A 20,587-nucleotide genomic window follows, 5' to 3' on the forward strand; every position below is an offset into this window, starting at 1 on the left:
GCTAAAGAGGATTCCGATCTCTCTGACTGTACCACCAAAAGATCCCCTGGTAGTGTGTGGTGGGTAAGAGTCTTATACCTCAGGAAGCTGTGGAAACCAGTGGGGGATTGTCACAGGCGGGGGACTCTCCACTCTCCTCGGACTGAAATGTCTCTCCCCCTTGGTTTCGTGATCTTCATTTTACCTTATGTTTATCGTCAGGTGAAACTCTTTCTTGACATGCAATGGTATGATGTTGAGATAGCTGCAAAATACTTCAGCATCTTTCAGAATGAAAGCCACTATAAATAAAATATGCACATGTAGGTGCACATTTGTATGTTTGGGGAATATTCTGCTAGGAACCATTAGATTCTGAGATCATTAGCAAACCCTTTTTCTCATTTACTGACTGGTTTTAGTCTGATTGCAACTCTATTAATTTGAAAGAGGCTACAGCCCTACTTTATTCTCATCTTTGCAACTGTTAATATATAATTAATGTGGGGAATTGCAAAGTATACTCTCAGCACAGCTCATATTCCCATCTTGTTCATGGCTTGCATTTGGTAACATTTTCTCTTCATTGAGGAAAGCTCTGCGTTTTATTAGGTCAGTGAACCATTCCAGCATGTGCATAAATCATTCTGTTGAGCTTTCTTGTCATGACTGAATAAGAAGAGAAAGAAGATTCTCATACACACAGTTTTCCTCTGTTGACTGTTTCTGCAGCTCTGGGCTTGCAATATGACCTGACATTTAGGCACGTTCTTGTTGTGCTGAGTTGGTGAAGTCACTGCCTGGGCCTGGTGAAAGTTGGTTTATTTTCACCTGTACAAAGGAAAAGGGAGATTCAGGCAGAATAACCAAGGAGAACTGCAGTGGCCCAGGAGATGAAGTCTCAAGCCAGTAAAACCAGCCACAGGCCACTGTGGTCTGGCTGATAACCCAGCCAAGAAGTGAGGACCTAAGGTGGGAGTCCAGTCAGAAGGTTTGGAATAGGACCTCTGTCTGCATTGGCACTGCACTAGTCTCTTCATCACCCTGTTATTATCTCTCTTAGAAAGTAAGCTTAAACTTACTTGGAAAGCAGTTCTGGAGAGGATCGTCTTACCAGTGTCTTTTTGTATATAAACAGACAACATTAATCTCCATAACCGTGTGTCCTCCGGGCTTTTCAAGTGGTAGATCCATTGCTCCTTTTTTAGGAGACATTTAAAAAATATTTTAGTTAAATATAGACCCCCTAAAGTACTGTTTCTTAAATCAATTAGTGAGGAAAAGCACTTATCCTAACACAGAGGCCCACTGCAAAGAGAGATGCAGTAATTGAGGAACCCCTGCTCTTTTACTTTAAAGATGCTTTTACATACAGCAGCAGCTCTAGCACATTTCTTCAGTGCCTTAAAGATACGGGGAAAGAAATACTGTATCAGAATTTAGATTTTCTGCTTCAGTAAAATTCATGCTGTAGTCTGGGAATGTTTTGCTTATGGAATGAATAAAAAATTTAATAAGGCTTTTGGGCTTATTTAGGATATATATTCAATTCTTACCCAGATGTATTCTTGTTCTCTTCCTGAAGAATAAATTTTGACAGCTGCATGTGCTCAAAACCCTTATTAAAATAAATGCATCAGCTACATATATATGAACAAAATGTAGTTTTTAAGAATGGCCAAGTAATGGTTTTGTGACAAATCCTTACTAAGAGTGAGCAGAGGAGCACTGCTCTGAGAGCAGACCAAAAACCAGGTGCTACCTTGAGTCACTCTCTCCTGTTTGGCCCTATCCCTTCCTCCGGGAACTCACAGCTCTCCCTGTTCTCCCCAGGCAACACACACGGATCATGTTGTGTTCAGCTGAATGGGAAAGACAGTAGTAGCCCTGATTTTTCTTCCTTCATCTTCTGTTGTGTTTCCTGCCCAAGGACGGAAGATGACATCTAATATGACCCTATTCTGTTACATCAACTGGAAAATTAGGTAAGGACTGAGACCAATGTTTCCTTTCCCATATCTCCAGCCTGGGCACCAACCAGTCCCCAAGCCAGCCTGCAAATCTTTGTACTTCTGTTGCAAAACTAATGGTTTGAGCAGTAAGTTACAAGTCTCTCTGCTATAAGCAGCTGTTCATTTTCTTCCAAACGCCCACTGCTCAAGGATATTTGCCATCCAGAAATCTTAGAGAAATATCTGTTGCTTTTAAGCACATCCTTGACATATGAAAAGCAAGTCTAATGCAAATGATTCCTCCATCCGTTTAGAGGAGGTACATGGTTTGTTCCCTGCTTGGTTTGTGTGGGAGGGTAACCTGGACCTCTGTTTTGCAAACTGGCTGATTTTAGACAGCTTAAGTCAATCTGGCTACTCAGTGAAGGCATTCCAGAGAATATATCACACAGTGTCAAAATGACAGCTCGGTAGGAGTCTGATTTGTTGAGCAGTAAAACTTCCTGCTTATGCAGCTGGAGAGGCAGTAATGTACAGAAATATTACATGGGAAGGCTGGAATATGGGAAACCGGTGACTTTCACAATATGACATTGCTTAGCAAAAAACTGCCTGTGAAACCCAGTGTTCACATTTCCAATTAGTTTGCCTCTAGCTCTCATGCAAGTAAAGTCCTCATGCTACCGGGAAGAAAAAAGGAAGGGGGAGGGAAGAGGAGCAAGCAGAGCTGGAGAAATGAGTGTGAGTTATATTGTGCACTGTGTATTGGCTATAAATCCTGCCTGCAGGAATTACTGAAATGGAGAAATAGTTGTCTTCTAAGTTTGAGATCCAATCTGCAAAGTCCCAATGTCAGTGTGATGATTTATGTGATACAAAGTCGTCAGGATTCAGCCTGACACAATGAAATAGATGTGTGCAGGAACATGGTCTCGGTTTTAAACGGTGAGTAAAGCCCAGCTTGCCGGCTGTGCTGCGGAACGCGGGTCCAGCGTGCACGGTGCCGACACAGGAACCGAGGTCAGGCTGCGGGTGCGCTAGAGAAGGGAGAAGGAGGATGCTCGTCACTGTTCTCCCGTGACCTCTGCTTGCTGATGAGCTCCAGAGGGAGCTGTGGCTCGCCTTTTTGCTCAGAGATGCACTCACAAGAAGCAGATAGCAGTGCAGGATACATGCGTGGTACCGTGAATCCCTCCTTTTCTCCCCTTCTCTTTGCTCCAAACATTCATAAAGAAAACTCAGGTTTATGAGCTTTTATTTGTAAGAGTTTTTCTGCAAAGCTGTCCTATGCAAATACAGGTAGTAAATAAATGAAACCTAGGGTGCTGTCTTTGTAATTTTAGTAAGGATGCAGTAGAAATCAGTGAGAACCCTGCTTTAGAGCCTCGTGAACAGCAGTGACATCCCAGGATTGTTACAGCTGTGCATTTTTCAAAAGGGAATCCAGACCTCTGTGCAAATAGTTCTTCTTTAGCGTTAGCGCTGAGTATGTTTGTTTGATGCAAAGTTGATCCAGAAATATATTTTCTTTTGAGGTGCTGCCAGCATTTGCCTCTTCCCTCTCAAAAAGACTGATTATACAGAAAACAACACATAGCAAGTGAGGATACAAGGTTGTAGGATTGGTGAGGCATAACCACACATTTCACTGTCAGCGCTGCCACCCACTCGTCCGGGCTGTGGGTGTCTGGTTTGCATAATCACCAGGCAGTTATTTATCAGGAAACACACCAGACAAAGCCTTATATTTCAGCTGGCAGCCAATCAGACCTCGATGATTTGCACTTTTTTTTTTTTTTGTGTTGAGGTGATGTTTATTTAGATATCAAACACAAACTTTCCGGCTGAATGCCTTTCTCCGTACACTGAGGAGGCAAAGAGGAGTGAGTCCGAACAGCAAAGCTGTGGTGCCACCACTCTATCCTGCACATTTTTGGCTGTCATGCAGAGAGCAGTAGGAATTCCAAACTGTACAGGGATGAAAGTGAAAATCCTACAACCTATTGTGTATATTTATAATAAACCAATAGCCTATTTGGGTTCAGTTTAAAAATGACCTGTCTTTGATGGGCTATGTGGCTTTTAGTTTTAATTCTCTCCTTCAGCTGAGAACCTGAAGCTGCCAAAACCAAACAGAAGCTTTTGTTTCTCTGTCCATGCAGGAGACTTATTAAGAAGGAAAGAGAAATACCTAAAAGCAATGGAAACAATATCAACATATCCGAAGGGTAAGTGATAAAAGCACTGATTGGACTGTGGAGGAAGGTTTGCAGAGGTCAACTGACTGACTTCTGCTGTGTGCCATTCAGTCCTTTGCTCCAGAGGAGCATAAAAATCTGGAACCTCTGGCAGAGGAGAGAGAACGTATTTCATATGACAACAGTGAGAAGACATACAACTCTAACAGTAACTGCTTGTCATGAAAAGCTCGTGAAAAAACTACTTCTGATGGGTTATGATACTTGTCCCATGTGCTGTTGATTTTTAAAAAAAAAAAAAAACCTCAACATTTTCCACCAGTTAACAGTCAGTGGTCAGTAAGAGTCAGCAAATAGTAGCATTTTCCTTCTACTTAGTCACGTTTCTCTTCATTCATCACATTCATAGGTCCTTTATTTAAGTTTTTATAACACCACGATTAATAAAACAGACTCTGTAGCGGTTGTGGAAGTAGAATGGAGGCTTGGATCAGACAGAACATAAATATTTCCATCATCTCAAAAAGCCTTTTTGCAAAAGCTTACATCAAGATGGTCAACAAAGCCTCATAAACTTTTGGAAAGTGAAAAGAAACACCCTATGTGTTGGTATTGGTTGGAGGAATTCAGGGAGTGCTTTGCTAGGCTGCAATCATCATCACCGCGTTTTCCTTTGATCTGTCTGGAGACGTGGCAGGATGTTTAAAGCTGGAAACAGTACTTTTCTAATGTTCTCTAACCTCAAAAACAAGATGCTGAACATAAGGTTTTTTCCTCCTTTTTTCTCCCTCCAGCTCATTCCTGCCAGAACAGACTATTCAATTGTGTACTGTGCATCAGGACTCTCCCTGCTGAAGGAGGGGAGAGCTGTAGTACGAGGAATGAGAGGGCTTTTGTTGCTGGAGGGAATTTTTTACTAGCTTTTTTCTCTGTGTGTGAGAGACATAAAGTGCTCTGGAAATGTACAGATTCTTCCTGCCAAGAATGGTTGTTTTCACAGCTCCCCTTTAGCCAATTTCAAACTGATTAAGAAATAATAATAAAAAAAAAGTTTCCACATACATATCCTAAACTCCCTGGCTGACAGGTATTGCTCAGCAATAGAGTCTGTAAAAGTACCAAAATAACCTATTTGCCCAGAAGAATAGAAGAATCAAATATTTATACTGATGGTAATGTAAAAAGAGACTTTTCAGTGACAAGAATAAATTCAAAGCTCAAGTGTTATTAGATGTCTTAATTAAGCTATAAGTATGATGTACTAATATTTTTAAGGACCTCATTCAGCTGCTTGGCCTTTGGCTTTAAATTTTTTCCCCCAAAAAACTTTAACGCAAAATAATTAATTCCTCTCCAGATTTGAGTGTTACTCATTTTGAGTGAAATATTTAGAGAGGATTCTATCAAAATGTTCTACTCCTGGCACTGACTTGACTTAATGCTATTCTAATTAAAAAGTAGATTTTATGTATAATGTAATGCTATATGAGCTCTGATAGAAATATAGGAGTTCACAGCATAAATACAGGCTGAATATTCTGTGGAGCATGTACAGAAAGGAAAAAAAAACTGTTTGGGAGTCAGAGAACATTGGAAAACAAAGGGAAATCTGTAACTCACTTTTCTGGCACCTTCTCCCGGTGTAGCCCTCGGTGCAGGAGCACACGTTGGTTCGAACGCAGTGACCGCCGTTCTTACAAGGGGGAATGCACACAGCTAGTGAAAGGAAAGGAGAAGTTTTGTGCACCAAATTCACACAGGGGATCAACACTGCCTAAGTACAGGTACCTTATTTAGGGGCCTCTGTTGGGAGATGAGCCTGCAGAGGGTTTTTTTTTTAGCTGGGGTAGGGAAGGTGTCTCCCCAGAGGGTGATTTGGGCAGATGCCCCGATGGAGAGCCTGATTCTGTCTTGTTCATGGAAAGAATGTGGGACATAACTCCTGGTATCTAAGAGTCTCAGATACCTGCAGTTAAGAGGTCGGGATATTCCTGAGAATCTCTTGGGTTTTTAAATCTCCAGCTAAAGATCCTCCTCAAGGCTTCTGCCTTTGAAATAAACATCAGTGTTTGACATTTGCTAACTTGACTTTGTTGCTGTTTCTTCCCCCTTTCTCAAAGAAGCAGGAGGAAGGGTTTTGCTGTTCTTCAGCATCCATCCACTATACCCCTATATCAGTTCCATATCCCACACAAGTAGATATTTATTTTCAAGTTTGAGCTTTATCTAAACCATAACACTTAAAGGCAAAAATTCCAAATCACCTAGGCGTTGGAAATCACCGTCCATGTTGAACCTCAAAAGAGAAAAATCATCAAGTTACAGTCTGTATCATTTTGGTATCATTTTTGTTCTCTCATTCACCCCCAATATCATAAAAGTAAAGAGCTTCCAGCAAGTTTCATTTGCAACTAGATTTTTGTGTGCGAATCATTCACTTGCAAAAATATGCATTGGGACTGCATTCATCTAGGAACTCCAGGGAAACAAAAGAAAGAGGGTAAGAATGAAGAACATTTAATATCAAAATAGTTCAGAATTGGTAATAAGAATGTATTTATATTCCGAGATTAGAGGGTTACTAGAGCTATGCTCAAAAAGAAATGAAAAATGAGTGGTGTAAGCACAGGTACCTCCCAGCTACTTGAGCCCATAACAGAAGTTCCTCTCTCCTGCATGTTCTACCTCAGATAATGGGTCATTAACTTGACTTCTCAAGCACAAAGTGAGCAAGAAACCTAAGATATGGTTTGCCTCAGTTTAGAGCTCAGTCTAGAACAGGGATTCAAAATCAGGTCCCTGCTCAAAGATCCGATCAAGTATTGCTCTGACCGACAAAGAGCAGGAGTCCTGTTCAAGTCTCCCACCCATGGCACTTTAGGGTAGTCAAGTAGGTGATATTGTGAGCCCCATCTGAAGATGAATTATCATCTGGCTCTGACAGTACCTGTCACAGGGTATGCAAAATGAACAAAGTAGAGCCATGCTTGAACGTTTAATTGAATAGTTGCTAAGTAGTGATATCACTGACTCAGATAGCTTTAGATTAATTATTTAGTTATCATTAATGCCATAACAAATAAGTGCTTACTCCTTCGCAGTACCATTAAGAACAATATAATGTGGATTTATGACAGACTATAACACCAAAGGAGAGCAGAGAATTATGACAAAGAGAGTCTCTGGATATACTTTATGTGGGGGCAGGTAAAAATATAAGTGCTGTTTGTATTTTAAGCCTGGATCCTTTATCAAGATGATAAATAGAACTTTCTTACCTCTCTGGCACTGTGGTCCATAGAAACCATAAGGACATGAACACATATTTGGCCGTACGCAGATTCCTCCATTCAGGCACACAGGGTTGCATACAGCTGTATGGGAATATTAGACAACTCTGTGGATCTCTGATCACGTTGAACTTTTTAGAGTAGCCACTCTTTTACTGCTGACTCTTTTACAGGCCATTAGAGTAAATATTTCTAGTAATACTGTGATAAGTTTCATGCAGTCCTTGCTGGTCAGTTGTGCTGCGGCATTTATTTGTGGTTGACACAGTGGGAGCATTTCAGTGGTGTTTTAACATAGCTTGGGGGATGAAATGGAGTATAATTTAATGTAATGATTTAATTTATTTCTGATGTATTCCTCTAGTTCACACAGTTCATTTGCTTCCATTCCAGTGTCCTCACCAAACACAATCCCGAGGTAGTAACTGTAGTCTCATTATTTGGTCCCTGGGAAACCTGGAGTTGAGATATTAACCATTTGCTGCTTTGGCTGCGTTCAGCAGAGCATTCTGGCATTTTCATGAAGTCGAATAGGTGTGCACCCCAAAACCTGTTTGTTCTGCCTCATTTAAATGCCACTTCCTACAACACATTGCATCATCATCACCAGCAAAGCTACTGGCTGAGCTTCCTTTGCCTCTCTATGCAACTGTTATTACTGTAGATGATATAACAAGCATTAGGAATTAAAAGCTATCTTGCATATTTGTATGTGGCAAGTACCAGACTGTTAAAAAAAAAAGACCATTAGAATTGCAAATTGATTTAGCTGGGAAGTCAGTGTGTGAAGAATAAAGAATCTGATAAAGTTTTTATTGTACAGCAGAGTGACAATTTAAACCAGGCTTTTTCCTTCTATTCCGTTTGTCTTTCAATATCTTGTAGAATAGCCCATTAAATAAATTAAATGCATTTAAGTTTAAATAAATTAAGGGTCACTAAAATATTTCAGATGAACTAAAGAAGAAATAAAATGTCAATTTGGAAAGAGAAAATAAGTGAAATTGTAGTCTAGATGAGAGGCTTTTTTGACTAAGAAAAAAAACACTTATGAAGTCAAAATGGACTTCATTCATTGCTAATGGAGAATCTGGATTAGTTGCCTCATTATCCTGGCTACTTCACAGATGTCCACACTCTGTCAGTCTGTCAGTGTTTATACTTCCATTGGTACAACCCCCTAAGTCCTTTTTTTTTTTTTTTTTCATTTCTGTATCTGTCTTCTTTCAAAAATTCCTATGATATCACTTCAGGTGGGAAACCCCAGCAGTATCCAGAAAATACTCAGTGTAGTGCACACAAAACAGTGCCAGAGAGGTGAGCCTGATAGTCTTTCCCCTAAGGTGTCAGCAGACAAAAAAAATCCTGCCACTGTGATTCTGGGTTGGAAATTACTGTTGCTGTTGCTTCTTGCATGTTCTCTTGGAATAATCCTGTTAAAGCCACGCCAAAAGAAAATTGCAGAACTCAATGAAAAGAAAAAGAGGAGATAGTGGGAACCAGAATAGGTAGTGACAATCCCAGTCATTTTCTGCGGATCTTAGCTAGGCTAATTTATGTGTCCTCGTTAGGTCTGTCATTTTAACACTTACAGGAAGAGCAATCTCTGGGAGATGGAGGTTAAAATGACATCTCTCACCTTCCCGGAAAGGTAATGTAGGCTGAAGGTGTCTTAGTCATTTAGCATTCACTGTGGCAGAGCAGACTGCCTCTGTAGCCTTGAGGTTTGGCACTGATTAAGGTGGTCCTCGGTCTTGCTCCTTTTAATATTTCACTATTTTGCATGCCTGGTCCCAGGTGAGTGCTGCAGTTGCTGTGCCTTTGGAGGAAAAATATGTCCTCCAGCTTTTAGCACTTCGATCCTGAGAGGGAGATCTGAGCTGTGTCTATTCAAAACAGGGCTCAGAACTGTGAGCACTGTCTAGAAATAGGTACCTAGTTCCAATCCTCACCTTGTCACTTTGTACTGACTGGTGGAGGTGGCTTTTCCCTGAGCTCCCACATTCTGTGGATGCCTTCATAGGTGCTGTGCAAGTACGAGATGCAGACAGGAGGAGCAGTGTGAATTCTGGCAGCAGTGCATTCTAAGAAATAACTCCAGAATCACACAAGTTTAAAAGGCTGTGAAAAGGTTTTGTTTGTGGGTTTCCTCTCCGTAACCCTGATATTTAGATAAACATCTAAACTTAGAAACACTTACATAAACGTCTAAACTTATGAACACTTACATAAACATGTAAGCTTAGGAATACTTACATAAACTCAAAGCCTTCCGAGCTTTTGCCCTTTATTATTCTTTGTTCTTATGCTTTAACTCTTTAAGCAGCAGTTACGAATCTGAACACTGAATTACAGGAACCACAGGGATTTTGGGCATCAAAAGGCTTGAGAGACCAGCCATTTCTAACCCTTTACCTGTTTCACAAGAAGGGCTGCTCCACCCACTTCTGCATTTGCACTCATCTGGTGACACACAGATCCCACCGTTGTGACAGTGCCTGTTACACACCACTGGAAGACACAGAAAAGACTGACATGTCTTATCACTGACACCAATGCAGATCCTAAAGTTGCTCTATCACAGCAAATAACTAATAGTATTGATGCAAGAGGCAAACTGAGGGTTGAATCGGTTCTTTTCCTTGGTTTTCTTTCTCTATTAGAAACCTTACATCTAAAATTCTTTGGTTTTAAAGTATTCCAGCTACTCTGGTTCAGTCAGAAAATTATGTTCCTGTCAAGGGCATCCTGATATTTAAATAAGCAGCACTGTAATGATGGAACTGTACATGTTCTGCCATTCAGTTAATACAGAAGGGTTTGAAGGCTGTTTTTTTTCCCCCCAGACGTTCTCTGTATTGAATCTCTTTTTTAACTTGCATTGCAGAGTAACATGGCTCCTAATAGTTATGGCTAGTATTTTGTGTTCTCAAAATTAGCATTTCTACCTTCACTCACAACCTTGAATTTCATAAATGTTGCTATAAATAACATGCACGTTTTTACTTCTTTGTTTTTCCAGAAACATTTTTATGTAGAAAATATTGATATAGATGTGCATATTTCTACATAATGCAACTACACTGCTGGTAAATATATGCTCTGAAATAGTTTCGCTACTGTATTGCTTCAACATGTTATATTTTGTTTTTCTTCCTGTATTTATTAATAATTTTAAGGCGAAATATAAAAAAAATAAAAAGTCATTTTTTATCTTGTAATTTTCTGCTAATTCAAACATGTAATGATAAAAGCCTGAGTGAGTTCATACATACTTGTTTCACATCGAGGACCTACAAATCCATAAGCACAAGAACAAGTGTTTTGAGGTAGACAAGTTCCTCCATGCTCACATGGTGGATCACACTGTGCTGCAAGAATAGAACAGGAGACAAAAAAAAATGCAGTTCAAATATTACATTCTGTGTGGCTCTGAGCACAGCACAGGTTTCTTCTCTCCCCATACCATTTTATTAATCCAACAAGTAATTTGGCTGAGGAAAACACTGCAGGATAGCAGTGGGTATCACATTAGTAATACAGCACTAATGAGCAGCTATGTAATGTCTGCAAGGGAATGATTTTTGCATAATCATATTTAACTTCTGAGTATGCACATTTTTAAGTACATATTTTTGAAGTCTAAGGATGGACCAAGTACAAGATTTGCCTGGTGGATGGTCAGTAAGCTTTAACATGTGACAGAAGTTACATTAGGGCAGAGATGAAGTGTTTCTTCTGTAGAGAAAAGTGTTGTATGGGGATTTACCAGCCAAATGGCAAACATTTAAGCAAAAATTTTAGTATTTAGTGAGTAATATGAGCTCTGTAGTCAAAGCAGCAAATCAAATAATGATTTCTTTACTTATTACAATATGCAGTGTCATTCTGTTGAAGAAAGAGGATGAGCAGTTGTATGGTGTAAAGCTGGAATGGACAGCAGCTCTTGAACTAGGATATTTGCTGAAGAGACTCACCTGCTTTTTAGATGTTGATCATTATTAATCTAATGGTTTTATTGTAGAGGGAGCCTGGAAGGTTTCACCTCTTAAACCTGAGATCTAAGGTAGGTACCTGACACTAGACATCATGAACACTGCCATTTGTAGCCCTCTAATAAGAGGTAATTTTGTATGGTAAACTCAAGAGGAAGAGGAATACCACTGAAGGGACAAGATGATCACTGACACTCAAAAAAGAAGTGCTGTGTGCAGGAACAGAGCAAGACATAGGTGTCAGCTGACTCTCATGCCTCTGGAAAAAAAAAACCCCAAAACACCTCACATACCAGAATGAAAAACATCTTTCCTTGTGCTTGGGAAGTGAATACGCAGAAAAAATGTTGTGCTTTGGCACACTTTACTGGTAGAGTTTTGTCTTTTCTAATGAATATGAGGCTAAGTAAGGTTATTCCAAGAAAAACGCAAAATTAAGCTAAAAAGATCTGAAACAAAACACTTTTCATTTTGAGTATTGTTACAAAGGAAAAGAGCGTAAATGCACCACATTTTGTTCTTAAAACTGGAAAATGGATTGTGTAAATGGAAAGCTAAATGAAGGACAAATTCTTGGGCCACCCATAATTTCCATGCAGTTATTGTGTTGAAGACCTCCTCACCTCTTGTAATTGTCACAGTGCCTTCATGTAAAGCCGTGGAATACGAATTTTGCCATCCCAAAAAGTAATAAAAGCCCACACACATTGGCCAATTCTAGTTAAAAAGACAAGCTCCAAGAAATCAAACATTTTGACAAAAATAACATTGAAGAAATATATTTGGTATTAGATCTGCTCTTCAGGTATTTTGGTATTTACATTTCCTGCTACCATACAGTTTTAACTGTGAAATTTTCAATGCTGCATTATATAACTTTAGGATTTGATATGCTTGAGAACAGAAAACTTACTAGATGTATTTTAGATCCATACTATACATGCTGAGAATGTCATTAAGATAAATTTAGTTTTGATTTGATGGGCTATGAGGTTTAGACATTTGCAAATCAACATGTGTTTAGCTGAAATTCGAAGTGTACATCTATGAGAAAAAAAAGGATAAAAAATTATAATTGTCTGGAAATCTAAATAGATTTAGATAAGTTTAGATTAGATCTAGGAAGAAATTCTATACTGTGAGGGTGGTGAGGCACTGACACAGGTTGCCCAAAGAAGCTGTGTCTGCCACATCCCTGGAAGTGTTGAGGATTAGGTTGGGTGGGGCTTGGAATAAACTGGGCTAGTGGTAGGTGTCCCTGCCCACAGCAAGGGGGATGGAACGAGATGATCTTTCAGGTCCCTTCCATCCCAAACCATTCTGTCATTCTATTATTTGATTTAGACCCATTTAAGCAGCTAACATTAACCTTTCCCAAAGTGTTTCTAATTCAGCCACCAGTAGCAGCCGCTGAAGCAAGTCAGAAGCTCAGGCACCTGGGGGACTCGTGCCATTAGGGCAAACTGGAGGTAACAGCCCATGATGAAATGGAAAGTCAACAAAAGGGGAAGAAATTGAAGCTGGCTTTACAAAAATTTGTTATTCCTTTAAAATTTCAGGGCCATGATTATAATCTGTCACTTGTGTTTGAGGGCTTGCACTGGATCTCACTGAAGTGAAGGGCAAGTGTAGGGCTCTGAAAGGAGGATGCTGCTGCACACACATCCATCTGAACCCTTCCCATTTCCCTGGGCTTGGGTAAGCACAGGGATTGTTTATAAAGGGATTTCTTTGCAATTAGAAACTAAGTGGGGGTAGAAATGGTTAATATTATCTGTGTGGCAATAGGGGAGTACAAAACCTTGGAAAAACGTACCACTCTTTTTAAAGTACGTGGAATATGATTGCCTTTCCTGTAGGATGATGGTTGTATAAAGCCTCCAGGTGCCTAAATGCTATGCCAAGCACAGTGACATTCAAACATATTATGCTTTATTTCAGTGTGGTTTGTATGTAGCACTTAGAGCAAATGTGTCCGTTTGAATAGAATACTTTCCATCTGGCCTTTACACATTCCAAGATGCATCTGAACTGTCAGAAAAGAACATGGTATTTTGGATATTAAAACATTTAGCTCTTATGGTGACATTTAATAGTAAAATGTTTAAAACTGTTCTATTACTGGGGAATAGCAAAAGATAAAAACTGAGCACTGGCTGCTATGTGAGAGCAAGAGCAATATTCACCTAAAAGACATTTCCCTCTGTAATAGAAATATATTGTTTGTGTCAGATTTTTTTTCCCAAACTTCTGTCTTTCATCTTCTGGAATGAATATTTTTTTTCCATAAGCATTTGCTAAATTGTAGAAAGGTATTGCAGTGGTTTTATACCAAGTAGTTTTGGATGGGATAAAATAACAACAAAGAGGAAAACATTGCTGCAAATGGTCAATCTTGCTGTCAAATGTATGTATGTTTATGTTTATAATTTAAAATCTGGAGATGAAAATGGAGAAGTGTATTATTGTTTTCTTTGAAAAGGCTTTTTGGGAAATATCCCAAAACTTCTTTTTTTTCTATTAAAATGAGATCATACCCTTTATATAAGTTTCTCTACAATAACTCTGGGGGCACTCAGGAGTACTAGATGCTGTGTTGTTTTCTCCATTTTCAGTATCCTTATCAGCAAATGTCTTCCAGGACAGAGTTATTGCTGGGCATCTCAAGTGAGAACTCCCTGTGCCATCCAGCACAGGAATTGCTGGGTCTGCACCACTAAAGCCAGGCTTGGAAGTGTGAAAGCATTACCTGCTTAAAATTTTGAACACTAGTCAGATCAGGACAGACTTCACGGGAAGGAATCTACACTGTTGTACATTGTTGCATTGTACATTATTTATTTTCTTTCAAAGATGCATCAATCTAATTTCCTAAATGGATGAAGTTTTAATACGTGCAGCATAAGGTGGGTAAAAAAAGGGAAAAGAAAGTTAACAGGTTATTGGTTTTCCTTTTGAAAATTGTGGGCTGAAGCATTTCTTTTGCATGCAAGATACTCAGACAAAGGAAAGAAAGCATAGGGTTAAAGCATGTATTAGTGTAATTAAAATAACTCATATGCATATTTAAATAGTCCAGTAGTCTGGAGCCCATTTGTGAGAGAAATGCCCATCATGCAACTAAAATATTAACCAGAATAACTTGACTGAATAAGTTGGGAATACAAATGCAGGCACTGGTTCTGCTTAGGTGGTACTAATGGATTTTGTGAAATGTCAGCTGAGTGCTCATCTGCAGTCAAAAAAAAGCAAATAAAGTCTTAGGAATTGCTAAGAAATGAGCAAAGCACAAAATGTCAGACTTTATTATGGTCTGTGTCCATGGTGAGCTGCATCTGAAATACTGTGTGCAGGTCTGATCCCCCAGCTCAGAAAAGATACAGTAAAAGTGGGAAAAATGCAGAAAATGGTGACAAGAATAACCAAAGTTATGGAAGAGCTTTTGTACAAAGAACAAGTGAATATATTAGGTCCTTGGGAAGGACATGACTAGGTGATTAGGATAGAAAACTGTGAGTCTGACATGGCCCAGAAGGGGTGAACAGGGTAATGTTCAAAGGCATTGCCTTGATGTTTTTAAGCACATGATCCATACCTTGCTGAGAGACTATTCTGGACAGCATCCCAATATCTTTCCCATATACTACCAGACAAATGCTGTTGGTAGCTGTTGGAGATAGGAGAAGGACTTTTGGTCTGATGTGGTAGATCTTTTTATGTGTAAAATGTCAAAACAGACGAATGTCAGCTGCCTGATTTTTTCCTACCTTGTTTCATCCAGTTGTTCATCCTGAGGTCATAATGCTATCCCAGCTACTCCATCTTTCCTGTTATTTTAAAAATTATTTACTTCGAACAGTGGTTTTTTAATGTCAAAGCAGTGCTATGTTTTTAACTCTTGAGCAGAAAGCATGACTCCTACTATTCTGGGCTACACTTTCCCTTAGAAAATACAGTGCAAAGCCTATAAAATATCCCAGAGTTTTACTGACTTCACATTTTTAAGAAAATATTTCTAAAGTAGCATGACTTTATCTTCCGTAGGAATGCTGCAGTTCTTTTATGACTACTAAAAAACCAGAAAGATGCTAGTTATTAAATATCAACCTAATCCAAAATAGTTCAAAATAATTATCTGCATTCTACTGAATAGGGACTTTGACTTTTTAAATGTATAGTTTCAGTGACCAGACACTCCCTATCAAAGGATTGGGTGGACACACCTATCAAAGGGTTTTGGAAATATGGAAACACAAATAAAAGGATGACCAGAAATTTTGTTTAAATTCTTATCTTTCTTCAGTCTTCAGGTCTAGATGTCTCAAAAAGAAGCCCAAAAACTATGCCCAAAGAAGAGTTACTGATTAAATTCAACCCTGTTATCAAATGGAAAGGATGTGTTCCACCTTAGGGCACCCTGTGGAGCTTAAGGACTACAACAGCTTCTCTTGGGCAGGGCCATATGCACAGACCCTGGCGAAGGAACCAGGGAAACAACAGCATTTGTTTCCTTTTCCTTGTCCAGCGGGTGCAGCATCTTTGAAAGTTCAGGCCTGTGTCCCTGTAGTAGAGTGGAGAACATGGGCAGGACAACAAGTAATTGCTCTGTAGGGTGACTAACAACATTAACAAATATTCCAGAGCATTACCCTTAAAAGTTACAAAGTGCTGTGTTACGTGTGCCACTTGTAATAAACCAGACAAAATGTCGGAAATGTTCTGAAAACAATCCTGAATTGGAATTGTTTTGCATTATTACAGCACTAGGTTTTCATTCCATTGGCACGCTGAGCTGAAATGGGCAAAGCTCTGTAAGCGTTCTGAGGCTCCTGCAGTGCATGTTGGCAGGTGATATGTGCTGTCCTGAAAAACTGCTGGAAGTATACTGCAGTAACGCATGCGGTTTTATGGCATATATCCTTGGAAATGGCACTCCGAGTGAATATTAGTTGTTTAGCAACCTCCTTCATCATCAGAGGAACTCTTGGCTAAGTTTCCTCCACAAAAGACAGAGAGCATTTTCTCCAAGAGGAAATGTGGGACAATCCAGGGGACTACAGCAGGCCTGATCCTCCCTGTTTATATTTTTATTTTTGTATAGGTGATGCCAGCTATCTCCAAAACTGTATCTCCAAAACACTGTTCTGAAATGGAGCTTTTAAAGCTGGTCTGTTTGGCAGACTAGTCTTGACCTTAGGCCACTAACAAATGGCCATATTGCCTTTGTGGAGGAAGGTGAAAGAGTTTTAAGAACTCAGAAGCTGGTGAACCTGTAAGAAGAGCCAGGGGAATGATGAGTAGAGCCTTGAGGAACTACTTCATCTCATCTCATCTGCAGAGTATGTAGTTGCTGTCAGAAGTAAAAGAATTAAGAATCTGTAATCCTTATTGCACCAAAGCAAGATGAGGAAAAACAGGGTTCTACTTCTTACAGACAACATAGATGTCAATAGGGTGATCTAAATGGAAATTGCTAACAGGATCTGAACATATCTCAGTTTAGATGCCTGAATGCAAGCAAAACACACTGATATCTAGCTAAGTTCTTCTAAAAGAAGGTAAGAGGTTGTGCCTGACAGTCTCCAGCCTGTGGTCCTGTGAGCCTGTGATTCCAATGTCAGAGTAGAGGGAAAGGACTTCCAATTAAATCATAACAGGGAGACTGAGGGGCTTGTCCAAAGGGATAAGAATATCACAGATATAGAATGTGTTATGATTTACATTAGAAGAGAAATTAATTTTCAGGATGTTGGGGTTTTTTCCCCCTGCAAGTCCTCTGAGCCTGATTTTGAATCTGCACAACTGGAAAAAAAATATTACATTCTCTCGCAAGATAAATACCACTCAGAAAAGTATTTATTATCTTAGAATATTTCCAGACATTCTTATTAAACAAAGGTCACATCGCCTCAAGCACCACAGGTGTTAAAACTTGCTACCAGTGGGCTGTTTCTTTTATCTCAGTGAATTTGGATATCAAATGGGAAGGTGACAACTATCAACAGTGTCTGAGTCCGTAGACATTTTTGCTCACTTGGCAAGGATGTTGTGTTGAAGCCTGAAGATTTTGCAAATGTTGGTCTCATCTAAGCTTTGATCCCTTGCCCAATTTTCCTGCCTGCTGTTCTTAGAGGGGGCCACTGTTTTGAAAGGATTCAGTACAATTGTGTCCGCATTGTAAGGTGATGATAGATGAGGTTATGACAGGCCTTAATCCAAGAAATTATCCTCATTTTTCAGCCTCATCTGTCATGATGGATCAGCTGCCTCTGACATGGGAAGAGACATCCATGGCTGGAGGTACAATGGGTGCTCTTCACACTACTGGCCACGCTCCAAGGTGCTGCCCACAGGTGGGCAGAGGAGCTCAGGATGAAGCAGATGAGGGAGCAGACTGGCTAATTATTGAGTCAGGCGTCACAGTCAGTGACAAGAGACAAATAAAGGATGTTTGTGTATCATGTCATCAAGCCCCGAGACACAGAATGATGTTGGTAATAAAGTATTTCATCCTAAGGACTCTCTGGAGAGATTTTCGGTAATACCAGTAATTGAAAAAAACATCTCATCTTGCAAGATAGTAAAAGACAGAGGGAGATTTATATTTTAAGGTAGATTTATCTTTTAAAGCTTATACTGATGGGCATACTAAACATAGACACAGCAGCTGTGTATTCATATCTGTAAATATTCATTTGTACCTGGGTCTGGTCTTTGAGGGGTCAGACTTGCTTTGGGCTTCCCAGTACTAGTAGCTAGTTGGTGCTTTTCCATCTCCAGGTATAAAACAGAGGTCAAAGACAGGATCTTTTGTGCTGAGTAACCTTAAATCGTTTAGAAAGGGCATTTCAGAAATGTGCAAACAGGCAAAAAGTTATAGCGCCCAAGATAATAGTAACCTTTTCTTGTACATTTTGTAAATGGTCTCCAACAGTTCTCTGAGCTCAGAGGGCTGCAGCAATGGTGGGGGCTTTGCACCCCCACAAAGCCTTGTTTACAGCAAGGAATCCCTGAAAGGTCCTCTGCAGCACATCACAGCTGAGACCCCCCTACTCCTGTCTGCTCTGGGCATGGAACATGAGAGACCAGTTGTGAAAGAAAGTGAAACAGATAATGCAAATGCTTTTGCTTTGTGCAGTGAAAGGCCAGTTACAAGATGAACTTATCAGAAGCATGTCAACAAAAGGTGTGATTAATGATAGCTAAGTCAAGGAATTCATTACTTCAACAATGTGCACAATACTATTGTTTTACAGAGGTATTCTCAGCTGTCTCATGAATAACTCAATATATTGTGAAAACCCTTCTGGTGTTATACATTTCAGAGGGCAAGCTCAGTTTTGTATTTAAGATATTAGATAAATATTTACAAGTAATTCGTAAGGTAGTAGAACACTTTTCATAGAATATGTGTTGTATAGAGAAATGGAGTCAATTTTACTCTTTCCTACAGAAGTTTGATATGTTTTCAAATGTGATGACTTCAGTAGAATGAACCTGGCCTTAACGCAAGGGTAAGTGAGATGACAATCTGTCCCTGGTTTTAATAGATTAGATATTATCAAATAAACATGTCATTTTTGTAAGCAGAAAGAGCTTTTTCAAAATTACAGACTTAGTTTCTTATTTTGAAATATAATTGATTTTGAAAACAGAATGATCCCAGCTACAAAAATCTCTGAATTTATAATAAAAATTAATTTTTACTTTGGAGAATTGTTAGACCTGAAGTTATAAAAGAATCTTAGAGAGGATTTTCCCCCCTTACCTTCACATGTAATTCCATCACCCCTGTATCCAGAGGGACAAGGGCCACACTTAAATCCTCCATCTTCAGCTGGCTCGCACAGCACATCAGGAAAGCACAGCATATCAGCACACATGACTTTGTGATGCATCCCACCGCTGGTTTTGGGCAGTTCCACGTGATCCATTGCTTTGCTGAACAACTTTCTGGCTGCTGTGGTCTGTATTGGAAGCCTTACTCTGGGAGAAGACCCTGCTGGATCACTCCGAGAAGCTGTATCAACAGAAGAACTGATTAAGTGGGAAGGAGAGGGGAGATATTTTGCCAAAGGTGATGCTCTCGGCTGCATTGTTGGGAAATCTTGGGATGCTTTAGTCCTCAAGACTGCAACTCTACCAGGCCATTTCCTGGGAGAATAGCCATACTTGGAGCGAGTTTGCTGAACAGGAGGTGGTCTTGCAAAGAATGAACTTGCGCTTGTGTTGCGATGAGAAGGAACAGTCTGTGTTGTAGCTGGTTTGTGTTGTTTGAAATGGAGAGGGGTTTGGAGTGTCACACTGACAGCTGGGGCTCTGGGGTCTGGCTCCTCGTGCAGAAGGGGTGTATGTGTATCACTTCTTTTTTCAAGAAAAGATTGTTTCTTGGGTGGTGTGAACTCCACATCAGGTTTTTTTGCTGGCAATGTCTGAGCCTGGGAAGTCGTCCTTTTCACTGCAATGGATGGAGTGTGAATGACTGTGGGGTTTCTTTCCAAAAAGTATGTAATATCTTGTCTTGGAATTTGGGTTTGGGAAAGAAGGGAGAATACATTTCTTGACATCTTTAATACATCTTCCTGGTGAGAACCTCTTGCATCTTCAATATTTCTTCCAGGAAAATCCACGTGGCTTTGGGAAGATCTTGAAACTAGGACAGAAGGAAGATCTATATTAGCTAAATTTGGTGGTCTGGAGTTTAAAGGAACCACAGTGAACACTTAGCTTAGGAACAAAAAACAGAACATCAATTCTAGACGTAAAGGAGTTAATTATCATGATGCCAGGGTACATTTATGCTGACTGACATAGGAATGACATGGGTTTATCTGATATGGGTGACAGCAACGCTGCTGCACAGGGAACTGCAATGCTGAATCTTACAGGGTGGTAGATCATGAACTTGAAGCCAAGGAGACAAGACATTGCAGTTTGTGACAGAGAGATATTGGAGATGGAGAAGCACACAATGCTAAGATGGTCCTTGGCAAGATTGTGTCCTAGAGAGACTCTAGTCCAGTGTATGACTGTGTAACGCTTCTGTAGTCCTTATGGCAAAGGGAAGCTTTAGCAAAGCATTTAAAGGAGACAAATGGCAAAGCTTTGTTGATGCTGTGTACAGCTCCCTGCAGATGTGAGGGGCAGCATGTAAGGGAGTTGCTGGTTTGTTA

The 20,587-nt window shown here is 39.8% G+C and overlaps 1 protein-coding gene across 1 annotated transcript in view; it reads right to left on the minus strand.

Moving 5' to 3' along the window:
• Positions 1 to 20,587, minus strand: part of LOC116789376 (von Willebrand factor D and EGF domain-containing protein-like) — a 176,329-nt gene that overhangs the window by 23,374 nt on the left and 132,368 nt on the right. Inside the window, exons 21-25 of the mRNA XM_032693164.1 lie at positions 19,183 to 20,067; positions 10,695 to 10,790; positions 9,835 to 9,930; positions 7,408 to 7,503; positions 5,750 to 5,845 (exon numbers count right to left, since the gene is read on the minus strand). Coding sequence (XP_032549055.1) covers positions 5,750 to 5,845; positions 7,408 to 7,503; positions 9,835 to 9,930; positions 10,695 to 10,790; positions 19,183 to 20,067 — 1,269 coding nt within the window. The remainder of the gene's footprint in view (positions 1 to 5,749; positions 5,846 to 7,407; positions 7,504 to 9,834; positions 9,931 to 10,694; positions 10,791 to 19,182; positions 20,068 to 20,587) is intronic.

Source organism: Chiroxiphia lanceolata, chromosome 7 (assembly GCF_009829145.1).
Source record: "Chiroxiphia lanceolata isolate bChiLan1 chromosome 7, bChiLan1.pri, whole genome shotgun sequence".
NCBI classification, from domain to species: Eukaryota; Metazoa; Chordata; class Aves; order Passeriformes; family Pipridae; genus Chiroxiphia; species Chiroxiphia lanceolata.